The sequence below is a fragment of the Mesocricetus auratus genome, unplaced genomic scaffold (assembly GCF_017639785.1).
Source record: "Mesocricetus auratus isolate SY011 unplaced genomic scaffold, BCM_Maur_2.0 Super-Scaffold_100007, whole genome shotgun sequence".
In the NCBI taxonomy this organism is placed as follows: Eukaryota; Metazoa; Chordata; class Mammalia; order Rodentia; family Cricetidae; genus Mesocricetus; species Mesocricetus auratus.
Window position 1 is genome coordinate 75,574,053 of NW_024429191.1, and position 21,150 is coordinate 75,595,202.

Consider the following 21,150-nt stretch of genomic DNA (forward strand, 5'->3'; position numbering starts at 1 on the left):
GCGTCAGCGTCTCGGAGCGATGACGTTCAGCGCGAGCGTTAAGTCTACGCGATCCTAGAGTCCTGTGTAGTTTCTGCCCACTCTCAGAGCTTGTGTTATAGAAATAGATATCATCAAACAAAAATCCAAAAGTGGGAGGCAGAGGCAGGCGGATCTCTGTAAATTCAAAGCCAGCCTGGTCTACAAACTGAGTTCCAGGCCAGCCAGAGCTGTTACACAGAGAAACCCTGTTTCGGGAGAAAAAAAAAAAGCAGAGAGAAAGAAAGAGAAAAGTAAAAGGAAAAAAGAAAAGCCAAGATGACATCCTTACTTGCTTTTGTCTTATAGTCCTTTAATTTTATTTTATTTTTTGTACTTGGTACAGGGTCTCTGTATTTAAAACACTGTGTTGTCTGGGAAAAATGTAGACCAGGCTGGCCTCAAACTCACAAAGACCCTCACTACCTGTCTCTGGATGCAGAATGCTGGGGTTAAAGACATGCTATGTTACCCCCATCTTGTGTTTTGTTTGAGTTATTAAAAATTGAAGGACTAGAGAGACGGCTGGGCAGTTAAGGGCACTGGCATGCAAGACATGCATGTCCCTTCGATAGCTCAGCTGGTAGAGCGGAGGACTGTAGTTGACTCCAAGGAGACATCCTTAGGTCGCTGGTTCGATTCCGGCTCGAAGGAGACGATTTATTATTTTAGCCGGGTGGTGGCGCACGCCTTTAAAATCCCAGCACTCAGTAGGCAGAGGCAGGCGGATCCCTGTGAACTCCAGACCAGCCTGGTCTACAGAACGACGATACCCATGCCTTTTCTGAGAGAGGAAGAGGAAGAAGCCATATCTATCTACTAAGTCTTCCTTTCTTTTCAGGGTCCACTGAGCTATAGCCCTAGCCCAAGGATTTTGTGTTAACTGAAACTCAAGAGGAGGGGTATGGTGACTTTGCTTTATTGTTCCCTTAGGAAGATGGAGGAACATGTATTTCAGGACAAGAATGGCTTGAAAAATTATTGTTCATAGCGCAGGCAGAATATTCCAGCAGACCAGTTTAAAAGTTCCTTGATCTTTTTTAGTGATACTGGATCTTACACTTACAGAAATAAAAGAACCAGATGGGAAGGGGGCACCCGGATTTGAACCAGGGACCTCTTGATCTGCAGTCAAATGCTCTACCCCTGAGCTATACCCCCTCACCTTGCTGTAGGCCTCTTCCTTGTCCACTTATGGTGACTCACTCTGAACTGGTTCCACCCACGCTAATGCTCTAAGGAGTTTTGTGTTCTCAAGCCTCGCTTTCTCTGTATATATCTGCTTGACTTTTCTCTTCCACCAAGACATAGGATGGGAACATAAAAGAATGGTAACTGGCTGAAAAGGAGATGGACATCATGAACAGAAAATCCTGTGATTTGGGCTAATAAACACCCCACGTCCTCTTGCTCCCCGCAGCCCCCTAATGAATTAAGTGACGGAAGATGGCTGATGTCAGGTTTTTGTTTTGTTTTGTTTTGTTTTTGTTTGGTTTTAGGACTAAGAATTGAACTCGGCCCCGCGGTGGTGGCGCACGCCTTTAATCCCAGCACTCGGGAGGCAGAGGCAGGCAGATCTCTGTGAGTTCGAGACCGGGCTGGACTGACAGCCTCAAAAACAATAGAGAAACCCTATCTCGTAAAACAAAACATAAAAATTGAACTTAAGGCCTCAAACACGCTAAATAAACTATACACTTAGCATCTAGCTGTATTCCTATGTCTCTGAACCTTTTTCTTCTTTAGACAAAGTCTCTCCGTGTAGTCAATTAGGCCTCAAACCTGCATCCTTCTGCCTTAGCCAAACTCCCAAGCCCACTTAAAATGTCAGGATTTTGTTTGTTTGTTTTTAGAGGGAGTGCAAATAGTCAAGGAAATCATATTATTTTTGAGACTTGATGCAGGATCTCTCTATAGTCCTTGCTGGCTTGGAACCCACTATGTAACCCAGGCTGTCTTTGTAATTGTGGGGATCTTCCTAACTCCTAAGTACTGGGATTACAAATGTGTGTCTTCACACCCAGCTATGGCCCCACTGCCTATTCCTGCTGCATTTTTGCCTTTGTTCATTTGGGTTTGTTTTCTTTTTGTCTGTCTTAAATTACATTTTAATTGTTTGAGCATATGCATGTATATGGGCATACACATGCCACAGAGCGCATATGGTGGACGGTGGACAATTTGTGGCATTCTTTCTACCTTGTGGGTGCTGGGAATCTAGCTTAGGTTGTCACACACAGCTCCCTTCCCTGCTCTTGATGGAAGCAGAGGCCAGCTTCTGACCAAGGAGCCCACTGGTCCCTGGAGAAGTGTTTTGTTGAGGGCTGAGCTTGAGGTACTGAGTGCTAGCTAGCGAGGAAGCTTCACTGCAGAATGCTGGTATTTCCACACTCTAGACCACAGGTTTGACCCCTGGCCCTGCCAAGGGAGGACGGACTAACATGGCCTCTTCTCACCACCCCAGCCTAGAAGGACACAGATGCCCTTGATCTTCTCCCCTCCAAAGGGAAGCTGAGTGTACAGAAACCAACTTGTTCCCTCCTCCCACCCCAGAGAAGAAAAGAACACACCGGAGACACAAATGCAACTTTTAAAAATATAGAATAGTATTGACAGGTCATTAAACATCTGACTTGGAGATTCATGTCAAGGCCTGTGAAGTAATGTCTTCAGAAAATGGGGAATGGGGTGACTTCCCCGAACACTGATGTGCGCTGGCGGAGGGCTGGAGTGTTCCGGCGATAGCCATATCGGCCGTTTAAGCCCGTAGTTATTGTCTTCGGATTGGCATTGTAGAAGTCATGTCCACCCACCTGCTGGATGGAATGCCCTTGGGAGAGAGGAGACTGACTGAGCCTGCAGACAGAATCCTCTAGTCCACTTAAACCCAGTGAGCTACTGTGTCCCCACCCTCACAGCTGGAAGTTTACTCCTCAGAAGCCCTGAGCCCTTGAAAGAAACCAACAGCAATGAAGTCCTGGGGACAGAGATGTCTTAGAAATCTAATTCTGTCCCAAGTGAGTTTACAAGAGGCCTGGGACAGGGACGTGCTGGGTCTGGACTTGGCTCCCAGGAGATGTGAGGACTTTAACCCTTGTCTCTGTCCCTTCTGGAGAAGATAGATGAAATCAAATTGATCACATGATGCAAAGGACTTCATGCTAATCTGTGCCCAAAGGGTAGTGGATTGGGATGGAAAGTTAGTCTCTGCCAGCAAAAGTTAATTTTCCTTTTCCCATGGCTGCTAAACTGTGTATGCTCATGCTTAGGGAGTCAGTGTCTGAGGGAGGGGGGATGCACACACCCACACCCACCCACACACACACACACACACCAGACTTTAGAGTGGATGGAGGTGAAACTGCAACTCCATCTCAGCCCTTCCTAGCAAATCTGTTTTAAATCATGCATGTTGTATGACTTGTACCATGGGATAAAATGAGGATGAGGGGTAACTCACATATAGTAGATTTTCAAGAAATGAACACTAGGGGGCTGGAGAGATGGCTCAGGAGTTAAGAGCACTGGCTAGTCTTCCAGAGGTCCTGAGTTCAATTCCCAGCAACCACATGGTGGCTCACAACCATCCACAATGAGATCTGGTGCCCTCTTCTGGCACATATGACAGAAAACACTGTATGCATAATAAATAAATCAAAAAACAAAACAAACAAAAAAAGAAATGAGTATTAAGTGCACCAAGCACTATTTGCTCATGTATGGAGAGAAAAACCAAGAGATACAGTTCTTGACCTTTTTTTCCCCAACCAGGCCTTGCTGCAGCCCTGGCTCTCTAAGCCCTGTGATACAGTTTTTCCATGGTGGGATCAGATGAGGATGGACAGTGAGAAGGCACTTGCCTGCCCCTGCCCAATTTCTCCTGTTCAGATATCTCTGTCCTTGACCAAAAATGTGGAAATAATCCACTATCCAGCCATCCCTTCCTGTACCGCCACGATCCTGAAAATGAAGAGAAGACTGTCAGTTGGAATGCCTCATAGAGTGAGGTGCAAACTTCCTGGGGGCTTCTTTGGGAAAGGGGAAGAAGTAGAGCCAGAAGAAACTTGGGGGCAGATAAAATACACCAATGATCTGGAGAGGCAGTGTGCCCAGCAGGTGTGGGCTCTGTTGCTACACAGTATGGACCCTAACTTTAGCTCTGCCACTAGCAAGCTATGTGATCATGGGCCAATCACAGAGCTTCTCTGCCCTCGGTTTTTCTCATTAGTAACCAACTGGAAAGCTGTCATGAGATTTCCATGACTTAGTTTAGATAAAAGACCTGTCATAGCCGGGCGGTGGTGGCGCACGCCTTTAATCCCAGCACTCGGGAGGCAGGGGCAGGCAGATCTCTGTGAGTTTGAGGCCAGCCTGGTCTACAGAGCGAGTTCCAGGACAGCCTTCAAAACAACACAGAGAAACCCTGTCTCGAAAAACCAAAAGAAAAAAAAGGCCTGTCATAGTAAAAGCTATATATATATATATTGTTACTGTTTTGTTACACGCTGTGGGTTCTTTTTCTCAAGGGCTCACATAGCTCAGAGGAAGCCTTAAATCTATCTTGTTTCTTGATTTATTTATTTATTTATTTATTTATTTATTGTTTCTTGAGACAGGGTTTCTCTACGTAGCCTTTGCTGTCCTGAAACTGGCTCTGTCAACCAGGCTGGCCTCAAACTCAGAGAGATCTGTCTGCCTTCACTCAGGTTAGCCTCAAACTCAGAGAGATCTGTCTGCCTTTGCCACTCAAGTGCTGGGATTAAAGGTGCATGCCACCACCACCTAACTTTCTCACATTTTTATTCAAATAAAAATACCAAGCACAAGCTGGGCGTTGGTGGCACACGCCCTTAATCCCAGCACTTGGGAGGCTGAGGCAGGTGGATCTCTGTGAGTTTGAGGCCAGTCTGGTCTACAAGAGCTAGGCCTCCAAAGCCACAGAGAAACCCTGTCTCGAAAAAAAAGAAAAGAAAAGAAAAGAAAGGGTGGGAGCAAGTTGGAGGCAGAACTGGAGAGAAGAGCACTCGGGAGGCAGAGGCAGGTGGATCTCTGTGAGTTCAAGTGAAAGACCCCTACCCAGGATCCCCTAGGAAAAGAAAAGCAAGGCCAGGCCGTTGCCTAATGAAAGAAACCCACACCAGGTGTCTCACCCTCAAAACAGGATGTCTGTGATCACTATAGCAGTCATGGGACCCAGATAATAATTGCTGAAGCGTGCTGGGAACTTTCATATGACAATACTAGAAAACCTAGTCCTTGGCAACTACCCTGGCCCCCAATTGTGTCTGATCACTATAACAATCATGGGACCTGGATAATAATTGCTGAAGCGTGCTGGGAACTTTCATATGACAATACCAGGACACCTAGTCCTTGGCAACTACCCTTGCCCCCAGTGTGTCTGATCACCATAGTAGTCATGGGACCCGGATAATAATTGCTGAAGCATGCCGGGGTCTTTCATAAAGTAATACCAGGAAACTTAGTCCGTGGGAACTACCCTTGCCCCCAAGATGAGCCAATGAAATGCCTGTTACTTATGTAACCATTAAAACTCTATAAATATTGTACTCCCTGAAAGCCCGGTATGCTCTGCACCCGAATTGCAGTAGCAATCCGCAGGCACCTGTGTACTCAATAAATCACCTCTTGCATTTGCAGCCAGTGGTCTGGCCCCGGTTCTTGGGCAGAGGGTTCGGTTCAGTGCCCGGTGCTTTGATGCCGAGGTCTTTCACAAGGCCAGCCTGGTCTACAGAGCCAATTCCAGGACACACTCCAAGGTTACACAGAGAAACCCTATCTCAAAACCCACTCCTCTCCCCCCAAAAAAGAGCACTAGAAGTTCCTCTAGAAGACCTGGTTCAATTCCCAGCACCTACATGAAGGCTCACAACTGTCTGTAACTCCAATGCAGGACATCTGATACCCTCTTCTTTCCTCTAAGGGCACAAAACACTGTGTGTGTGTGTGTGTGTGTGTGAGCCAGGAGGTGGTGGCACACACTTTTAATCCCAGCACTTGGGAAGCAGAGGCAGGTGATCTCTGTGAGTTTGTGGCCAGCCTGCTCTACAATGTGAGTTTCAGGATTGTTACGCAGAGAAACAAAAACACAAAACAACAAGAAGAAAAGAAAGAAGCTGTGGCTTCAAAACAAAAAATAAAAATACAGACATTCTTAAGACATACTCACCTCTGGCTCCTATTATAAAAGTGACAAGGAGACAGATTGGATGTCTATGCACTGTCACTGTATACATATCAACACACACAACACTAAGGACCACAAAAATCTCCAAGTTCTGTTCCTAGTGCAAGTTGGTAGGTCCTTTTTGTTTTCGCACCTCTGAGATCAGCACAAATACTGAAGGCAAAAGTGTTGGAAGGCGTGACAGGCGATGGCAGTCCCACCCATTGGATTTATTTTGTATGGGGGCGGTAAATGGGATGCATTCAACCAGGACTTCCTACAGTGTGAAGCAATTATTGTACCCCTAAACTACATCCTCAGCCCTATTCCCAGGTCCTGGAAGGAAGATCACTTGTGATCACTGGGAGAAGGGGACTACATAAAATTAACAAAACCTGAGAAATACAATTAAGCGTTGGGAGAAAACGGAACTGTCAGTATATAGCCTAAGGATCTACAGTCCTTAACTGCTGGGGAGGAATGTCTGTAGAAGTCGGGCTCCCTTCCCTTGGGCTCATAGGTGTCCCGAGCCAGCCTTATCCCTGCAACTGTGACAGCATAGGTGTCACAGGTCAAGAGGTGCCAGGTCAAGACAATCCCCTTTGTTTGGTTCATAGAGCTCTATGGAGTTTCTTTAGGTTTTGAGAACCTGCAGTGAGGTCACTCTCAAGCGCCCCTTGTGACGTCACAAAACCTATTTGTCTTGTCGGGAGAGGCAGGCTATGCGCCCTAGTCTCCCTCTTGCAGAAACAAGGTAGGAGACTGTAGGTGGAGTTCAGGGTGGAAGGACTTCGTGAGTTCAGCACCTCTGTTCCTCAGTCACTGCATTCCTCCTCTCCCTCATTTACCAACACACAGGGTGGCCCCAAGGTGCCCAGCACACTGCAGGCCGAGGTCCAGAATTAGGGAGAGGCGAAACCTCGAAGTCCTGGGTCACCAAGCCTGAATCCTGGCTGCCAGAAGTTTCTGGGTCCTCCCGGATACTCATAAACCCACCTGATCAGTTTTCCGCAAAATGGGCGGAACCACGCAGCTCCGGAAGTACCTACGAGCATGGTAGTCCTGTTGTGGGTTGTAAGGTGGAATCGCAGACCACACCTTGGGCCTCGTGAGGCTGTAGGCCCGGGCCATTGTGCTCACAGCCACCCCATCCAAAACAAAGCTCTTTTCGAGTCGCAGAGGACACTCATAAAACTGAGACATCCCAACCACTACGGACTCTGATGCTTTCTGGTGAAGAGAGCCCTAGATGTGGACTTCACTGAGCATTGTTACGTACGTCGGGATCGCTCAGAGAGACACAAACCCTATTGTTCTACATTTCAGGTTCCCCACCCCGCCCATCTTACTGTGCTGCTGGGATTTAACCCTAGGCTTCCAGCACGTATGTACTAGACAGCACTCTTTTTTGTTTTTCCAGACAGGGTATCTCTGTGGCTTAGGAGGCTGTCCTGGAACTAGCTCTTGTAGACCAGGCTGGCCTCGAACTCACAGAGATCCGCCTGCCTCTGCCTCTGCCTCCCAAGTGCTGGGATTAAAGGCATGCGCCACCAACGCCCGGCTAGACACGCACTCTTATTAAACTGTTCTACAAGCCCAGTCCTCTGCACTCCCTTTACATACATGCTTTAATATTTCATATGTATGAGTGAGTGTACGTCCGCCTGACCTGGAATTAAGACCAGGCAGTGGTGGCACACGCCTTTGATCCCAGCCCTAGGGAGGCGGATCTCTGTGAGTTCCAGGACAGCCTCCAAAACGAGAGAAACCCTGTCTCAAAAAACAAGTGTTAGCTGTACTGGAAACTCAGTTCGTAACCAAGTTGACCTTGAATTGTGATGACCCTGACTCCCAAATGCTGGCATTAGAGGTGTGTGCTACCACCATCCAGCCTACCAGCTTCTTGATTGCTCCTCAAATTTTGGGATTACACACATGTACCAAACCTAGAAACCCACTAAATGGACATTGTTTTTCAAGAAAGGGTTTCTCCATGTAATTCTGTAGTGAGGCTGGCTTCAGAGATCTACCTGCCTTTACCCCTGTAGTGCTGGGATTAAAGGTTTGTGCGACCAGTACCCGGAGGCCTTTTATTTTTAAATAATTTAACTTTATTTGCATTGTTATGGTGTCAGATCCCCTGGAACTGGAGTCACAGACCATTTGAGTGTATGCTAAGAATTGAACCTTGGGTCCTCTGGAAGAACACCAGTGTTCTTAACTGCTGAGCCAGCTCTCCAGCCCTGGACATGGAATTTTTTGCCTGACATATTAGGATACAGTAAAATGCTGTTTGACTGCAGCTAACTTTTGTCAACCTTAAATTTATCCAGTTTGCCACCCCAATAATGAAACCCTAATATAAATGCTGTGTATCAAGACTGACCACTCCAATCCTGCATGACAAATCATTTGGGCTGAAGCAGGCTGCAATTGCTTTTGGGTAGTCTTAGTGATGGAACCTTGGTCTATGTAATTTTCAGCCCTTCCACTTTGCTAATTTGCCCAAGACTGCCTCAAGCATACTTTTGCCTCTTCCAGATTACAGGAAAACTGTTTGCCAGGTATAGGCATGTCCTGTAATCCCAGCACCAGTGAGGCAGCTGAGCTGGGGTTGGATGGCTCAGCATTTAAGATTACTTGCTTTTTTAATCCCAGCACTCGGGAGGCAGAGGCAGGTGGATCTGTGAGTTCGAGGCCAGCCTGGTCTACAAGAGCTAGTTCTAGGACAGCCTCCAAAGCCAGAGAAACCCCCCCCCCAAAAAAAGATTACTTGCTTTTGAAGACCTGGGTTCAACTCCCAGCCACCACACTGTAATTTAGTTCTAGAGGATCTGACTACCTTCAGGAGTAAGGCATACAATAGATATACAATTCTAGCACCAACACACCTAAAATAAACCTCAGAAAAATTTAGGCCGGGCATGTTATTTAATCCCAGCAAAAAGCAGGCTACATATAGCAAGACTTTGCCTCAAATAAATTTTTATGACAAGCTTAGTCATGATCAGGCTTGTCTTGAATTAGAGAATCATAGGTGGAGCCGGGCGGTGGTGGCGTACGCCTTTAATCCCAGCACTCGGGAGGCAGAGGCTAGCTCTGTAGACCAGGCTGGCCTGGAACTCAGAGATCTGCCTGCCTCTGCCTCCCAAGCGCTGGGATTAAAGGCTGGAGTTACAGCCAACTTGTGTGTGCTGAAACTTGAACCTGTGTCCTCTGGAGGAGTAGTCAGTTAATTGTTTTTATAGCTGATCCATCTCTCCAGCCCCTAAGGATAATCCTTACTGAAACTGGAAAGTAAAGCTTTACAAGGTGACGGAAAGTTGGCATTTAGCAGTTTTCTTTTTCACAAAGCTGACATTGGTGAAGGTGTGTCATGAAAACAAGCTCTTGGAGCAAAGACTTTTTAATGAATATATTTTACAAATACACTGGAGAATCACGCAATGCTGCCTGCATTGGATGCAATCCTGGGCCACAAGTCTGCACATTCCTTTGCAACTGGACCTGTGATAGCAGAGCCTGCACAGAAAAGAAAGACAGGTTAGACAGAGGGCTCCTCATTCATGCTCCTAGAGCAGCCTTAGTAACCCAGCCAGAGATTTACCAGATGGTTGGAACTGCTTCGTACCTTTCATTTCACCTTTATTGTTTACTATGACCCCTGCATTGTCTTCAAAATAAAGAAACACCCCATCTTTTCTTCGATATGACTTTCGTTGTCGAATTACCACTGCTGGATGGACTAAGGAGGAAGAACAGGGCAGCAGTTATTACTCAGAGAAGCTCTAGCACCACCAGTGTGAAAAAGCAGACAGCTACCTATCCCTCCCCACAGAATGTCACTCTGCATTAGGTTCCCTCACCTACCTGCAAAGAATCAATGCAACCACCACCTTTAAACAGCCCTCACCTTGTGCAGAAAGGAAGGGTAATTCCAAAATATAAACCTAAATACCATCTGCTACACCCATCCCTCTTTTTATTTTGAGACAGTGTTTCTCTGCATTCTTTTGGAGGCTGTCCTGGAACATTCACCTGCCTCTGCCTCCTGAGTGCTGGGATTAAAGGAGTGGGCTACCAACACCTGGCTTTTTTCTTTTCCTTTTACACCTATCCCTCTTATCAAGTTAGGGCCACAGGGTCAGAAAGTCAGAGCTCATCACTCAGTTGATAGTATCTGCCTGGCATGCAAGGGTGATGGAGAGCATGTGTTCTCTAACAGTAGACCATACCAACAGTCAGATGTGGGGGTATACATGCCCATACGCTAGGAATGTGGCCTTCACAGTAACAGCCTGCTGAGAGGGCTTGCTCTACAAAGTACACACTTTGACCTACAAATATTATCTACTCTCAAATATAAATGTATTAAGTGGGGGCTGGAGAGATGGCTGAGAGGTTAAGAGCACTGACTGCTCTTTCAGGTCTTGAGTTCAATTGCCAGCAACCACATGGTGGCTCACAGCCATCTACAATTCAATCTGGTGCCCTCTTCTGGCTTGTAGGCAGAACACTGTATATGTAATAAATATATAACCCTTAAAAAATGTATTAAGGCCGGGCGTTGGTGGCGCACGCCTTTAATCCCAGCACTCGGGAGGCAGAGGCAGGCGGATCTCTGTGAGTTCGAGACCAGCCTGGACTACCAAGCGAGTTCCAGGACAGCCTCCAAAGCCACAGAGAAACCCTGTCTCGAAAAACCAAAAAAAAAAAATGTATTAAGAGTCAGATTCTACATGCCACCTTGTTTAGCACGCAACATACCCAAGAGAAGGCATTACTAGTGTTTGTCTGAACTTCTCACTTAATGTCCAGTATCTTGACAGCAAACTCTATCTTACGAAGGGCAGGATGTTTTCTTTAGACTTTATGTTCTTTTACTGGGGCAAGATACCCCCATCGTTATACAATGACGTACTATCCATTCTGCTATCTTGCCCACTGAGGTGGTTCTACTTAGTAAGTTTAACCTTTCATTTTGTTCAGGTTGTCCATCAACCACCTGAGAAAACGGCATTTTCATTTTAAAAAACAGGCATCAAGGACTTTTCCAATGTGCTTTAATGGACCAAAATCTAAAACACAGCCTACAATGCAGGCATTTAAGGAAACTGCTATCACTTAAAATGAAGCTACCATGTGGTAATGTCTTATTAACGCAAGGAAAAGCAAGACTGGATCACTTTGAGTTCTTACTGAAGTCACACAGAACACAAAAATATGAACCACCACCATTTCTTCAAAGTCTAAAAGCTAGGATGTAGGACAACCTCTTTCTGTCTTAGGGAATAGATCAAGGCCTCACACACCAGGCCAAATGCTCTAGTGTTTTGACCTGCCTGGGCTTGCACTTAAAGCTATGCAGTTAAAAAACACTTTTTACTACATATTCAAACCAAAATCTTTAATGTACAATATAGGACTGCATTCCCAGAGATTCTGATTACCTTTAAAGCCATAGATTGTGTATGGGGGTAACTAATGTTGCCGGAAATCCCTGCTTGACACCCACCTACAAAAGAATGAGACTCCCTACTCTGACTGAAACTAAGTTTGTCTCCACCAGTGATGCAGACAACAGTACATCCAGCTGTTACCTTATCCACAAAGGGCACATGCTTTGCTCTTCTCTGACAGCTTCCTGAGCCACAGACAAGACCCTGGAAGTGTTCTGAGAAGAGGACAAGCCCTTACAGATACATCCTTGTTTAAAACTTACGCTATGTTCTATGGGTTTTGCAGAAACTGACAGCAAAGTGTTGCTATAATACATCATACCCCCACTCCACATTTGTACTATACCAAGGGATGCTAGAATTTCCCCGGAGAAAAGAGCATGTTCCCTTGGTGGCACCCAGGAAACTGAATGAGTGGACCTGATTTCAAGACCAGTCAGGTCTACATAGAAACCCTGCAGAGTTCTAAACACAGACCACTGATGGGGGGAGGTTCTGAGGCTATCCTTTTTAATTAATATACCTAACACTTCAGGGCTTGCACATCACTCCCTGCTTATTGCTATCACAAAAAGAAACATGCCTGTGGTGACAGAAGCCTTTAAAGCTGCACGTATTCCCTCAAAATATACGCATCAATTATCCCCATTCAGTATTACCATATGTATTTATAGCTAGGCACACAAGGAGACTGGTCTCCCAAAACCAGGTGGGCTATACTGTCTCAGCCCAATCCTGAAGCCAGTTCACGTTGACAATGCAAGCCTTGCCTCAGAAACACTCACAGCACGAGCAGAGGCCCCATCAACAGCGCCTCTTTCATGACACATGGAGAACCGCAAGCATCCGCCATGATATAAGGAGGTTTGCACAAGCACTCACCCTTTTTCCTCAGTTCTGGTTTGCCTTTCTTAACCGTGGCCATCACCATGTCGCCGACGCCAGCAGCAGGAAGTCTGTTCAGCCGTCCCTTGATGCCCTTCACAGAGATGATATACAAATTTTTGGCGCCTACAGAAAACAAACGTAAACAAATCAGTCCTGTATGTAGAGATGGGGTTATTGCCCGATTAGTGTCAGCCTGGACCACACAGCCAGTAACTCAGTCCCCAAAGGCCAAGAGAAAGAAACAAGCCATCTCTTCAATAGTGCCCTCCGCTCACTGAGCATGCACACGACACTTGTCACAACACCGATTGAAGTAAACAACACTGGTTGCCACTTCACCCAAAAGTGGTGTTTTCGCTCTGCCCCTTCTTGACGGCTCAGTGGGTCACTAGCAAAAGGCCCACTGAGTGCTTTTAAAGGGGGGTGGTGATGGGCACGGACAAAGGCCTCACCTGTGTTGTCAGCACAGTTGATCACAGCTCCTACCGGAAGACCCAGGGAAATCCGGAATTTCGCTCCGGAGGACCCACCACGTCCTGCGGGGAGGGAAAAGAAAGCGGCCACTGTTTAGAGTGTCCCCAGCTCCCCTCGCGGTGACAATAAACACGCTGCACAAGCTTTGCAATACTAGCCTCTCCCCCAGCTACCCCCCATATTACCATCTCCCCCTCGAGGGAAGGGGGACTGCAATCTCCATCCTCGCCTTCTAGAAAACTATCGATTCCAGAAAGGCGGAAGACCGCATTAATTCACGCAAACGGGTCGAAGACGGGCCGACTACCACGCCACTGCTGCAGCCGTGTGCGGGGCGACCCCACGGGCTCCGTCCAGCCCCACGCTCCGCTCCTGCCAGCTCAACGCCCCAACTCCGCCGCCCTCCGCTTTCGGGGCTCCCACAAGGCCTCCGCGGCACCCATCCTCTCCCTCTCCGGCACGAGAACTGCAAAGCGCCGCCGCCGCCCGGGGCCGTCGCCACAGAACCGACCGGCCGCCCTGCGCGGCAGATGCCAACGGATCCCCAAGCCTGAAACCTCACCTCGCTTCGACATCTTGGCCGCCCGGAAAGGGTCAGAAAGGAAGTAAGTACAAGGGACACTGGGATATGAACTGGAGGCCCCGCCCAGTCAACCACGTGACCGGATCTCTTCACACCCTCCTCTTCCCCCCCCCCGCGGCGCAGCTATATGACGTATAAATCCTAGGCCTCCTCGCAGCACCCGGGAAAGCTATGGTTTCATTGCTTAGCCACAAATGAGTTTCGATCTCTTCCCAGCGGCCTCGGAAGTAATTGGAGACATAGACACATTGTTTTTTGTCTTTATTAATTTGCTTAACAGCTTCTCTTGAGCTTCGTTGCCAATCCCTAGATACCAGGAATTCTCGCGCACGGGTCGAGGTGGTACTCTACAGTAATCCCAGCATTCGGGAAACTGAGACAGGAGGATTTCCGCGGTTTTGAAGTCATCCTGAGCTACCCAGTGAAATCCTTTTTCAGAACAAATAAATACATAAGTCAAAAGAAATTGTTCGCTGGTTTTTGGTGGCGCACACCTTTAAACCCAGCACTCGGGAGACAGAGACAGGCGGATCTCTTGTGAGTTCGAGTCCAACCTGGTCTACAGAGCGAGTGCCAGGACAGCCAGGACTGAAACACAGAGAAACCTGTCTTGAAAAATAACAACGACCAAGTATTGTGGGGGGCGATGGTGGGTAACAACTTTAGTCCCAGGACTCAGGAGGCAGAGGCAGGTGGATCTCTAATCTCTGTGTTTGATGCCAGCCTGGTCTACAAAGCAAGTTCCTGGACAGCGGGGCTACACAGAGAAATCATGTTTCGAAAACCCGAGGAGAGAAAGTATTATTTTTTTCATTTTGAAAAAAAAAAAAACAACAGAATGTAATGGTTCTAAACACACAGAGTGATCCAAAGCGCTCCACAGTCATTGTTCTACAACCTAATGAAACCATTCAGAGCTTGCTCTTCCCCCATCTGTTCTTTGGGAACCCATACAGAACAATTTCTTCATTCCTTTTTTGTTTTTTCAAGACAGGGTTTCCTCTATGGCTTTGGAGACTTCCCTGGAACTCGCTCTATAGACCAGGCTGGCCTCGAACTCACAGAGATCCTCCTGCTTCTGCCTCCCAAGTGCTGGGATTAAAGGCGTGCCCCACCAAAGCCTGGCTTTGTTCTTGCCTTTAGGGATCTTACCGTTTGCCAGGGTAGAGATTGGCGGCACGTGGTAGATACTAAATAAGAAATAATTTTGAATATTGCAGCAGTTTATTAAGTGGAACAAAGCATTATGGAGAAAGAACAGTAAGGGGTCCGAAGGTGGAGAGGCAGGTTGCAATGGAAACATTAATTCGTGATGGTGCAGGTTTGTAATTGTACATGTTCAGAAGCTATGCTGGAAGGCAACAAGTTCAAGGCCACTCTGAGGGAGTGTAGAAAGAACCTATCTAAAAATATAAAGTAGGAAAAAGGGCTGGAGGTGTATCTAAGTGGAAGAACACATGCCTAATAAGAGTCTAGGTCCAGTCTGTATCTAATACCGGGAAAAAAATTGGGGGAAATGAAGAAATTTCTTTTTACTGTGAGTGATGTGTGTGTGTGTGAGTGTGTGTGCATGCGTGCGTGCGTGCATGTGTTTGTGTGTGGTGTGTTTGTGTGTGGTGTGTGTAAAATCATAGCCAGAAAGATGGCTCCATGAATAAAAGTGCTTGCCGCATAAACCAGATCACTGAGTTAGATCATCAGAACCCATGTAAATGTGGAAGAGAGAACTAATTCCATAAAGTTTTCCTCTGACCACACTACACAGCATGACACAAGTGCCTACACACACATTGTTTATTCATAAGCATCAATAATAAAGTTTTTTAACATTTCTTAAATTTTTTTTTTGATTTTTCGAGACAGGGTTTCTCTGTGTTGTTTTGGAGGCTGTCCTGGAACTCGCTTGGTAGTCCAGGCTGGTCTCGAACTCACAGAGATCCGCCTGCCTCTGCCTCCCGAGTGCTGGGATTAAAGGCGTGTGCCACCAACGCCCGGCTACATTTTTTAAATTTTAAATAGCTTGTTTTACATGTCAATCCCAGTTCCCTCTCCCTCCCCTCCTCTCGCACCCCCTCCACCATCCCCCCCCAGTCTCCCACCCTATTGCCAATTCCTTCCACATAGGGGATATCTAGATTCTATCATTTCATTCAGGGTAGGGTCCAGGCACTCCCCTAAGAGTCCAGGCAGAGAGAGCAACCCTCTTTGTGTTATGGACACACGATGTCTGTTTGTTTTCGAGGGATAAACACTGATCCACTGCTCAGGACCCCATAGGTAGCCCAGGCCTCCTCATTGACTCTCACATACAGGGGGTCTGGATTGGTCCCATGCTGGCCTCCCAGCTGTCGGTCTGGGGTCCAAGAGCAATAATAAAGTTTAAAAAAATCAAACAGGCAGAGGTCATTTACAAGCCCTAAGGCAGGAACATGCCTAAAACATGTGACTAGCAAGGAAGCTGGGTGTGACTGAGTCAATAAAGGTTGAGCAGCTGGAGCAAGAAGTAAATAAACAAAATAGTAGAGATTTCTAAAGTGTAATTAAGTCCAGAATGGTGGAATGTCTGAAGTCCCAGGACTTGAGAGGCAAAGGAAGGAAGAATGCAGAAGTTTGAGACCAGCTTGTGCTACCCTGCAATTCCCTGTCTCAAAATAGAAAGAAAGAGAGCAGGGTGGTGGTGGTGCACGCCTTAAGCACTCAGGAGGCAGAGTGAGGCAGGCAGATCTCTGTGAGTTCGAGGCCAGCCTGATCTACAGAGTGAGTGCCAGGACAGGCTCCAAAGCTACAGTGAAACCCTGTCTCGAAAAACCAAAAAAAATAAAAAAAGAAAGATGGGAAAGTATGAAAAGAGTAATGGAAATTGATCATGTGGATTTACTGAGAGAAATGGGAAACTGTGGCCTGATTCCAAGCCAAAATAGGGGCATGATCTACTCATGTCTGATCAGGGGAAGACTGATAACAGCAGAAGAACTAATGTGATGGAGTGAAACTCTGTCTCGAAAAAAAAAAGAAAGAAAGAAAAGAAAACAGCCAAGATGCATCTAAGGCCCCAAGTCATCCTGAACATTGGGATAGCAGTGCCATCAACCAACATAGAGAAGACTATGAGAGAGTTCTGTATCACTGTCTCACTGTTGTTAGGAACAGTTCTTTTGATTAGGGCTGCCACCAGTGTGACAACTAGAAAAAAGTGATACATTATTTTTCTTTCTTTCCCAGGCACTGAGATTTAATCACCAAGGTCTATTGACTTGACTCTTCCTGAACTGTTTGCCAGGCTTCCCAAAGTCTGCCTTTGATTCAATGCTACTGCAGCAGCTTCTAAGTGGTCTAACCTTAGCCTCCCATTGCTTGAATCTCTGTGCTAGCCCCCTTAGTTCTCATAAAATAAGGTCTAAGGTTCTGTCTTAGTCACTGTCTATTGCAGTGAAGAGACCCCATGACCAAGGCAACTTATAAAGGAAAGGATTTAATACAGGGCTTGTTTCCTGATCAGAGAGTGAATCCATGACTGTCATGGCAGGGAACATGGCAGCATGCAGGCATGAGAACCTAAAGTACCTGCGAGTTGACAATTGACAAGTTGGAGGTAGAGAACAAGAAACTAACTAGGCCTGGGGTGGGCTTTTGAAACCTCCAAGCCCATCCCTAGTGATACACCTCCTCTAAAAGGCCACACCTACTAATCCTTCCCAAAACAGTTCCACCAACCAAGCATCAAATATAAAAGGCTATGAAGGACCGTTCTCATTCAAACCAACACAGCTCCTTACCATAGCACTGCATTCTCTTTCCCATAATTTCTTTCCCCCAACAGGCCTCCTTGCCTGCGATCTTTGTCTCTTACCTTCACATTCCAGCAACACCAAATGGCCCAGGGTTCCTGGTTATACCCTTCAATTTTATACCTTAAAATCTGGGTACTTTATCCTGCTTTCTACTGCCCATCAAAGACTGGTCTTGCAGCTGGGTATGGTGGCTCATGCCTTTAATTTCAACACTTGGGAGGCAGAGGCTGGTTCATCTCTGTGAGTTCAAGGCCAGCATGGTACACAGAGAGCTAAGTAGAGAAACTTTGTTTCAAAAACAAAAAAACAAAAAGTAGGGTCTTGCATAATTTGCCCCATAAATTGCCCATATAGCCTTGAAATCAGTCTGTGACAGAGGCAGGACTTGAACTTGTGACCCTCGTGCTTCAGCCTCCAGACTAGTTGGAAATATTGAACTGTGCCACCATGCTCAGCTTTTACTTTTTTTGTTTTTATGACACAGGGTTTCACTGTGTATCCTTGGTTGGCCTTGAACAAGATATTGCCCAGGATATTTTCTCCACAATAAGTTGAGGACCGCCAGGCGTTGGTGGCGCACGCCTTTAATTCCAGCACTCAGGAGGCAGAGGCAGGCGGATCTCTGTGAGTTAGAGACCAGCCTGGTCTACTGAGCAAGTTCCAGGACAGCCTCCAAAACAATACAAAGAAACCCTGTCTCGAAAAACAAAAACAACAAAAAACATAAGTTGAGGACCATCATTCACGTTAGAAAGAGAGATCTCAGGAACTGAGCACAAGAGTGACAGATGGAAAATGATTGCAACTTGCTCCCTCAGACTGGAGAAAACTTAAGAAGAAAAAGAAAAATCTAAAAAGGAGTCTGGAATCCACTAGTATTCTTTTTTTTTTTTTTTTTTTTTTGGTTTTTACCAGACAGGGTTTCTCTGTTTTGTTTTGGAGGCTGTCGGACCAGCCTGGCCTCAAACTCACAGAGATCTGCCTGCCTCAGCCTCCCAAGTGCTGGGATTAAAGGCGTGCGCTACCATTGCCTGGCTCTTTTTTTCTTTTAAATGATTTATTTTATGTGCACTTGTGTTCTGCCTGCATGTGTGTCTGTGTGAGGGTGTCAGGTCCCCTAGAACTGGAGTTACAGACATCTGTGAGCTGCCATGTGGGTGCTGGGAATTGGACCTCTGTCCTCTGAAAGAAGACCAGTGCTCTTAACTGCTGAGCCATTTCTCCAGCCCCTGGTATTCTTTTGTATTAGCCATCTTCTCTTTCGTCACATTCTCCTTCCTCCTCCCTTTCATTTCCTCTTTTTCACATTCATTCTCATCTCTTTCTTCATCAATATCTTCTAATCCTCCATCATCATCTCCTTCCTCTTTTCCTCCTTCATTATCTGTACCAGGAACCAAAAATATTGCAAGGAATTTGACTAAATGTCACATCTTTTTTTTTTTTTTTTTTTTGAGACAGGGTCTCTCTGTGTACCTCTGGCCATGTAAACTAGGATGGCTGGCCTCGAACTCACAGTGATCTACTGCCTCTACCCCACCTAGTGCTGGGTTTAAATGTGTTAGCTACTGCTTTAGAATTATCATTGCTGTACTGTAACAACGTAACCAAATTAAACTAAGGAGGAAAGGATTTATTTGGCCTACACTTCCAAGTCACTGTTCATCATTGGAGAACAGCAACTCCAGCAGGGCAACAACTGGAGATAGGAGCTAATGCAGAGGCCGTGAGGGCTACTGCTCACTGGTTTGCTCTTTATGGCTCACTCAGCCTGCTGTCTCATACAACACAGGCCCACCAGCCCAGGGATAGCACGGCCCACAGTGGGCTGCGCCATCCCCAATCACTAAGAAAAAAACCTTACAGACTTGCCTACAGCTTGATGTTATAAAGGCATTTTCCTGGCACTCACTCTGTAGACCAGACTGGCCTCAAACTTTCAGAGATTGCCTGATGAAGGCATTTTCTTAATTGACACTCCCTCTTTTCCGATGACTTAGTTTGTATCAAGTTGACATGAAAGTATCCAGTACAGTCAACTTGTTCAACTGCCAAATGCCACCTTTGGTGACCTCTCCTAACTCATCTGCACCTGCATAGAATGACCAGTGAATCGGGTAAAGAAGTTCTCTGATGTGTCATGCTACCTCTTCCTGCAGGCTTTATTCTGTGTTTGACCTGAATGTATTGTCAAATCCTTTCCAGACTTTTATCTCAGTGCACTTTGAAGATGAGTCACCACTCTCATCTGGATGAAGTTCTTTGGAGAGAATCTTCTTTTTCTTTTTTTAAAAATTTCTTTTCTGGTTTTTTAAGGCCAGTCTGGTCTACAGAGTGAGTTCCAGGACAGACAGAACTGGTACAGAAAGAAACCCTGTGTTTAAAAAAAAAAAAAGGAGAAAAAGTCTATACAAACTGAAAGTTCAGACACCCAGGATGCTTTCAAACAGATACTTCCATCTAAAGCTCTGAAAGCAAAACAAAAAGTATCCAACAGCCAAAGCTGCTACACAGAGAAACCCTTTCTGGAAGGAGCCAAACACAAGTGACCATGGCCTGGGAACACAGATTCAGTTTATTCTACATGCCATATTTCAATGGGTTCAATACAATATTAAGTCTATGAAGTTTTTATAGACATAGAAAAAAGAAAAACCACACATCAAGGCTTTTTTGTGTGTGTTTATTTTTGTTGTCCTGGGATGACAGGCATGTGCCTTCATACCTGATCCTAACATACTTTTTAATTTATTATTATTATTATTATTTTTGGTTTTTCGAGACAGGGTTTCTCTGTACTGTTTTGGAGGCTGTCCTGGAACTCACTTTGTAGATCAGGCTGGCCTCGAACTCACAGAGATCCGCCTGCCTCTGCCTCCCCAGTGCTGGGATTAAAGGCATGTGCCATCAACACCCGGCCAAGACAGGGTTTCTCTGTGTAGCTTTGGAGCCTGTCCTAGAACTAGCTCTTGTAGACCAGGTAGGCCTCAAACTCACAGAGATCCACCTGCCTCTGCCTCCCAAGTGCTGGCATTAAAGGTGTGTGCCACCAATGCCCAGTTCCTAACATACTTTTTAAAGGAATTGGTGAAAACACCAGGTAGGCAAATGACATCAAAGTGGGAAACTTCTTGGGTAATCCTGGAATGTTTTCTGAGGACATTCTTAGCCTTTGATTGGTGGGGTCCATTCCTACATTCCATAAAGATTTACCTAATAGTCACAAGGATGTTAGGTCATTCACAGACATCTACAATTAGAGGATAATCCTCTACTTAGAGGATAAGATAGCACAAGATAATTTGTCTGTGGACCTGCTACATTCCAACTGTCCACAATTATTAATGCTCCCCCCCACCCTGCCAGACAGGGTTTCTCTGTGTAGCCCTGTGTGTCCTGGAACTCGCTCTATAGAGCAAGCTGGCCTTGAACTTACAGAGATCCATCTGCCTCTGTCTCTCAAGTGCTGGGATTAAAGGTATGTAAAGGTGTGTAAAGGTGTGCACCACCATCACCCCACTATTTATTTACTTCTGCGACAAGGTTTCACTATGCAGCCCTAGCTATCCTGAAACTCTATGTAGCCCACCCAGACTGGCCTCACAGAGACCCGCCAGCCTCTGCCTCCTGAGATTGCTGGAATTAAAGGTGTACCAAGCCTTTTTTTTTCTTCCAAACAGAGACTCATGTACTCTAGGTTGGCTTTAACCTCACTCGTGGTCCTCTTGCCTTTGTCTTACAAGTGCTGAG

The 21,150-nt window shown here is 46.2% G+C and overlaps 2 protein-coding genes and 3 non-coding genes across 5 annotated transcripts; 1 reads left to right on the forward strand and 4 right to left on the reverse strand.

Moving 5' to 3' along the window:
• Positions 1–583: 583 nt before the first annotated feature.
• Positions 584–672, forward strand: Trnay-gua. Its single transcript is given in 2 exon segments — positions 584–620; positions 637–672. It is a non-coding gene; the product is annotated as a tRNA-Tyr (tRNA).
• A 435-nt stretch (positions 673–1,107) lies between these two features.
• Trnac-gca lies at positions 1,108–1,179 on the reverse strand. The gene has a single exon. It is a non-coding gene; the product is annotated as a tRNA-Cys (tRNA).
• Positions 1,180–2,602: 1,423 nt separating this feature from the next.
• CUNH17orf98 (chromosome unknown C17orf98 homolog) lies at positions 2,603–7,471 on the reverse strand. Its single transcript, XM_005075915.3, has 3 exons — positions 7,202–7,471; positions 3,879–3,978; positions 2,603–2,848 (listed from the first exon to the last, which is right to left on the reverse strand). Exons 1-3 carry the CDS (start codon positions 7,406–7,408, stop codon positions 2,688–2,690), a joined length of 468 nt encoding a protein of 155 aa, XP_005075972.1. The 5' UTR covers positions 7,409–7,471; the 3' UTR covers positions 2,603–2,687.
• A 2,124-nt stretch (positions 7,472–9,595) lies between these two features.
• Rpl23 (ribosomal protein L23) lies at positions 9,596–13,695 on the reverse strand. The gene is made up of 5 exons (XM_040749616.1): positions 13,589–13,695; positions 13,005–13,088; positions 12,547–12,675; positions 9,837–9,950; positions 9,596–9,727 (listed from the first exon to the last, which is right to left on the reverse strand). Exons 1-5 carry the CDS (start codon positions 13,599–13,601, stop codon positions 9,645–9,647), a joined length of 423 nt encoding a protein of 140 aa, XP_040605550.1. The 5' UTR covers positions 13,602–13,695; the 3' UTR covers positions 9,596–9,644.
• On the reverse strand, positions 12,844–12,975 carry LOC121141662. Its single transcript, XR_005878626.1, has one exon. It is a non-coding gene; the product is annotated as a small nucleolar RNA SNORA21 (small nucleolar RNA).
• Positions 13,696–21,150: the final 7,455 nt, after the last annotated feature.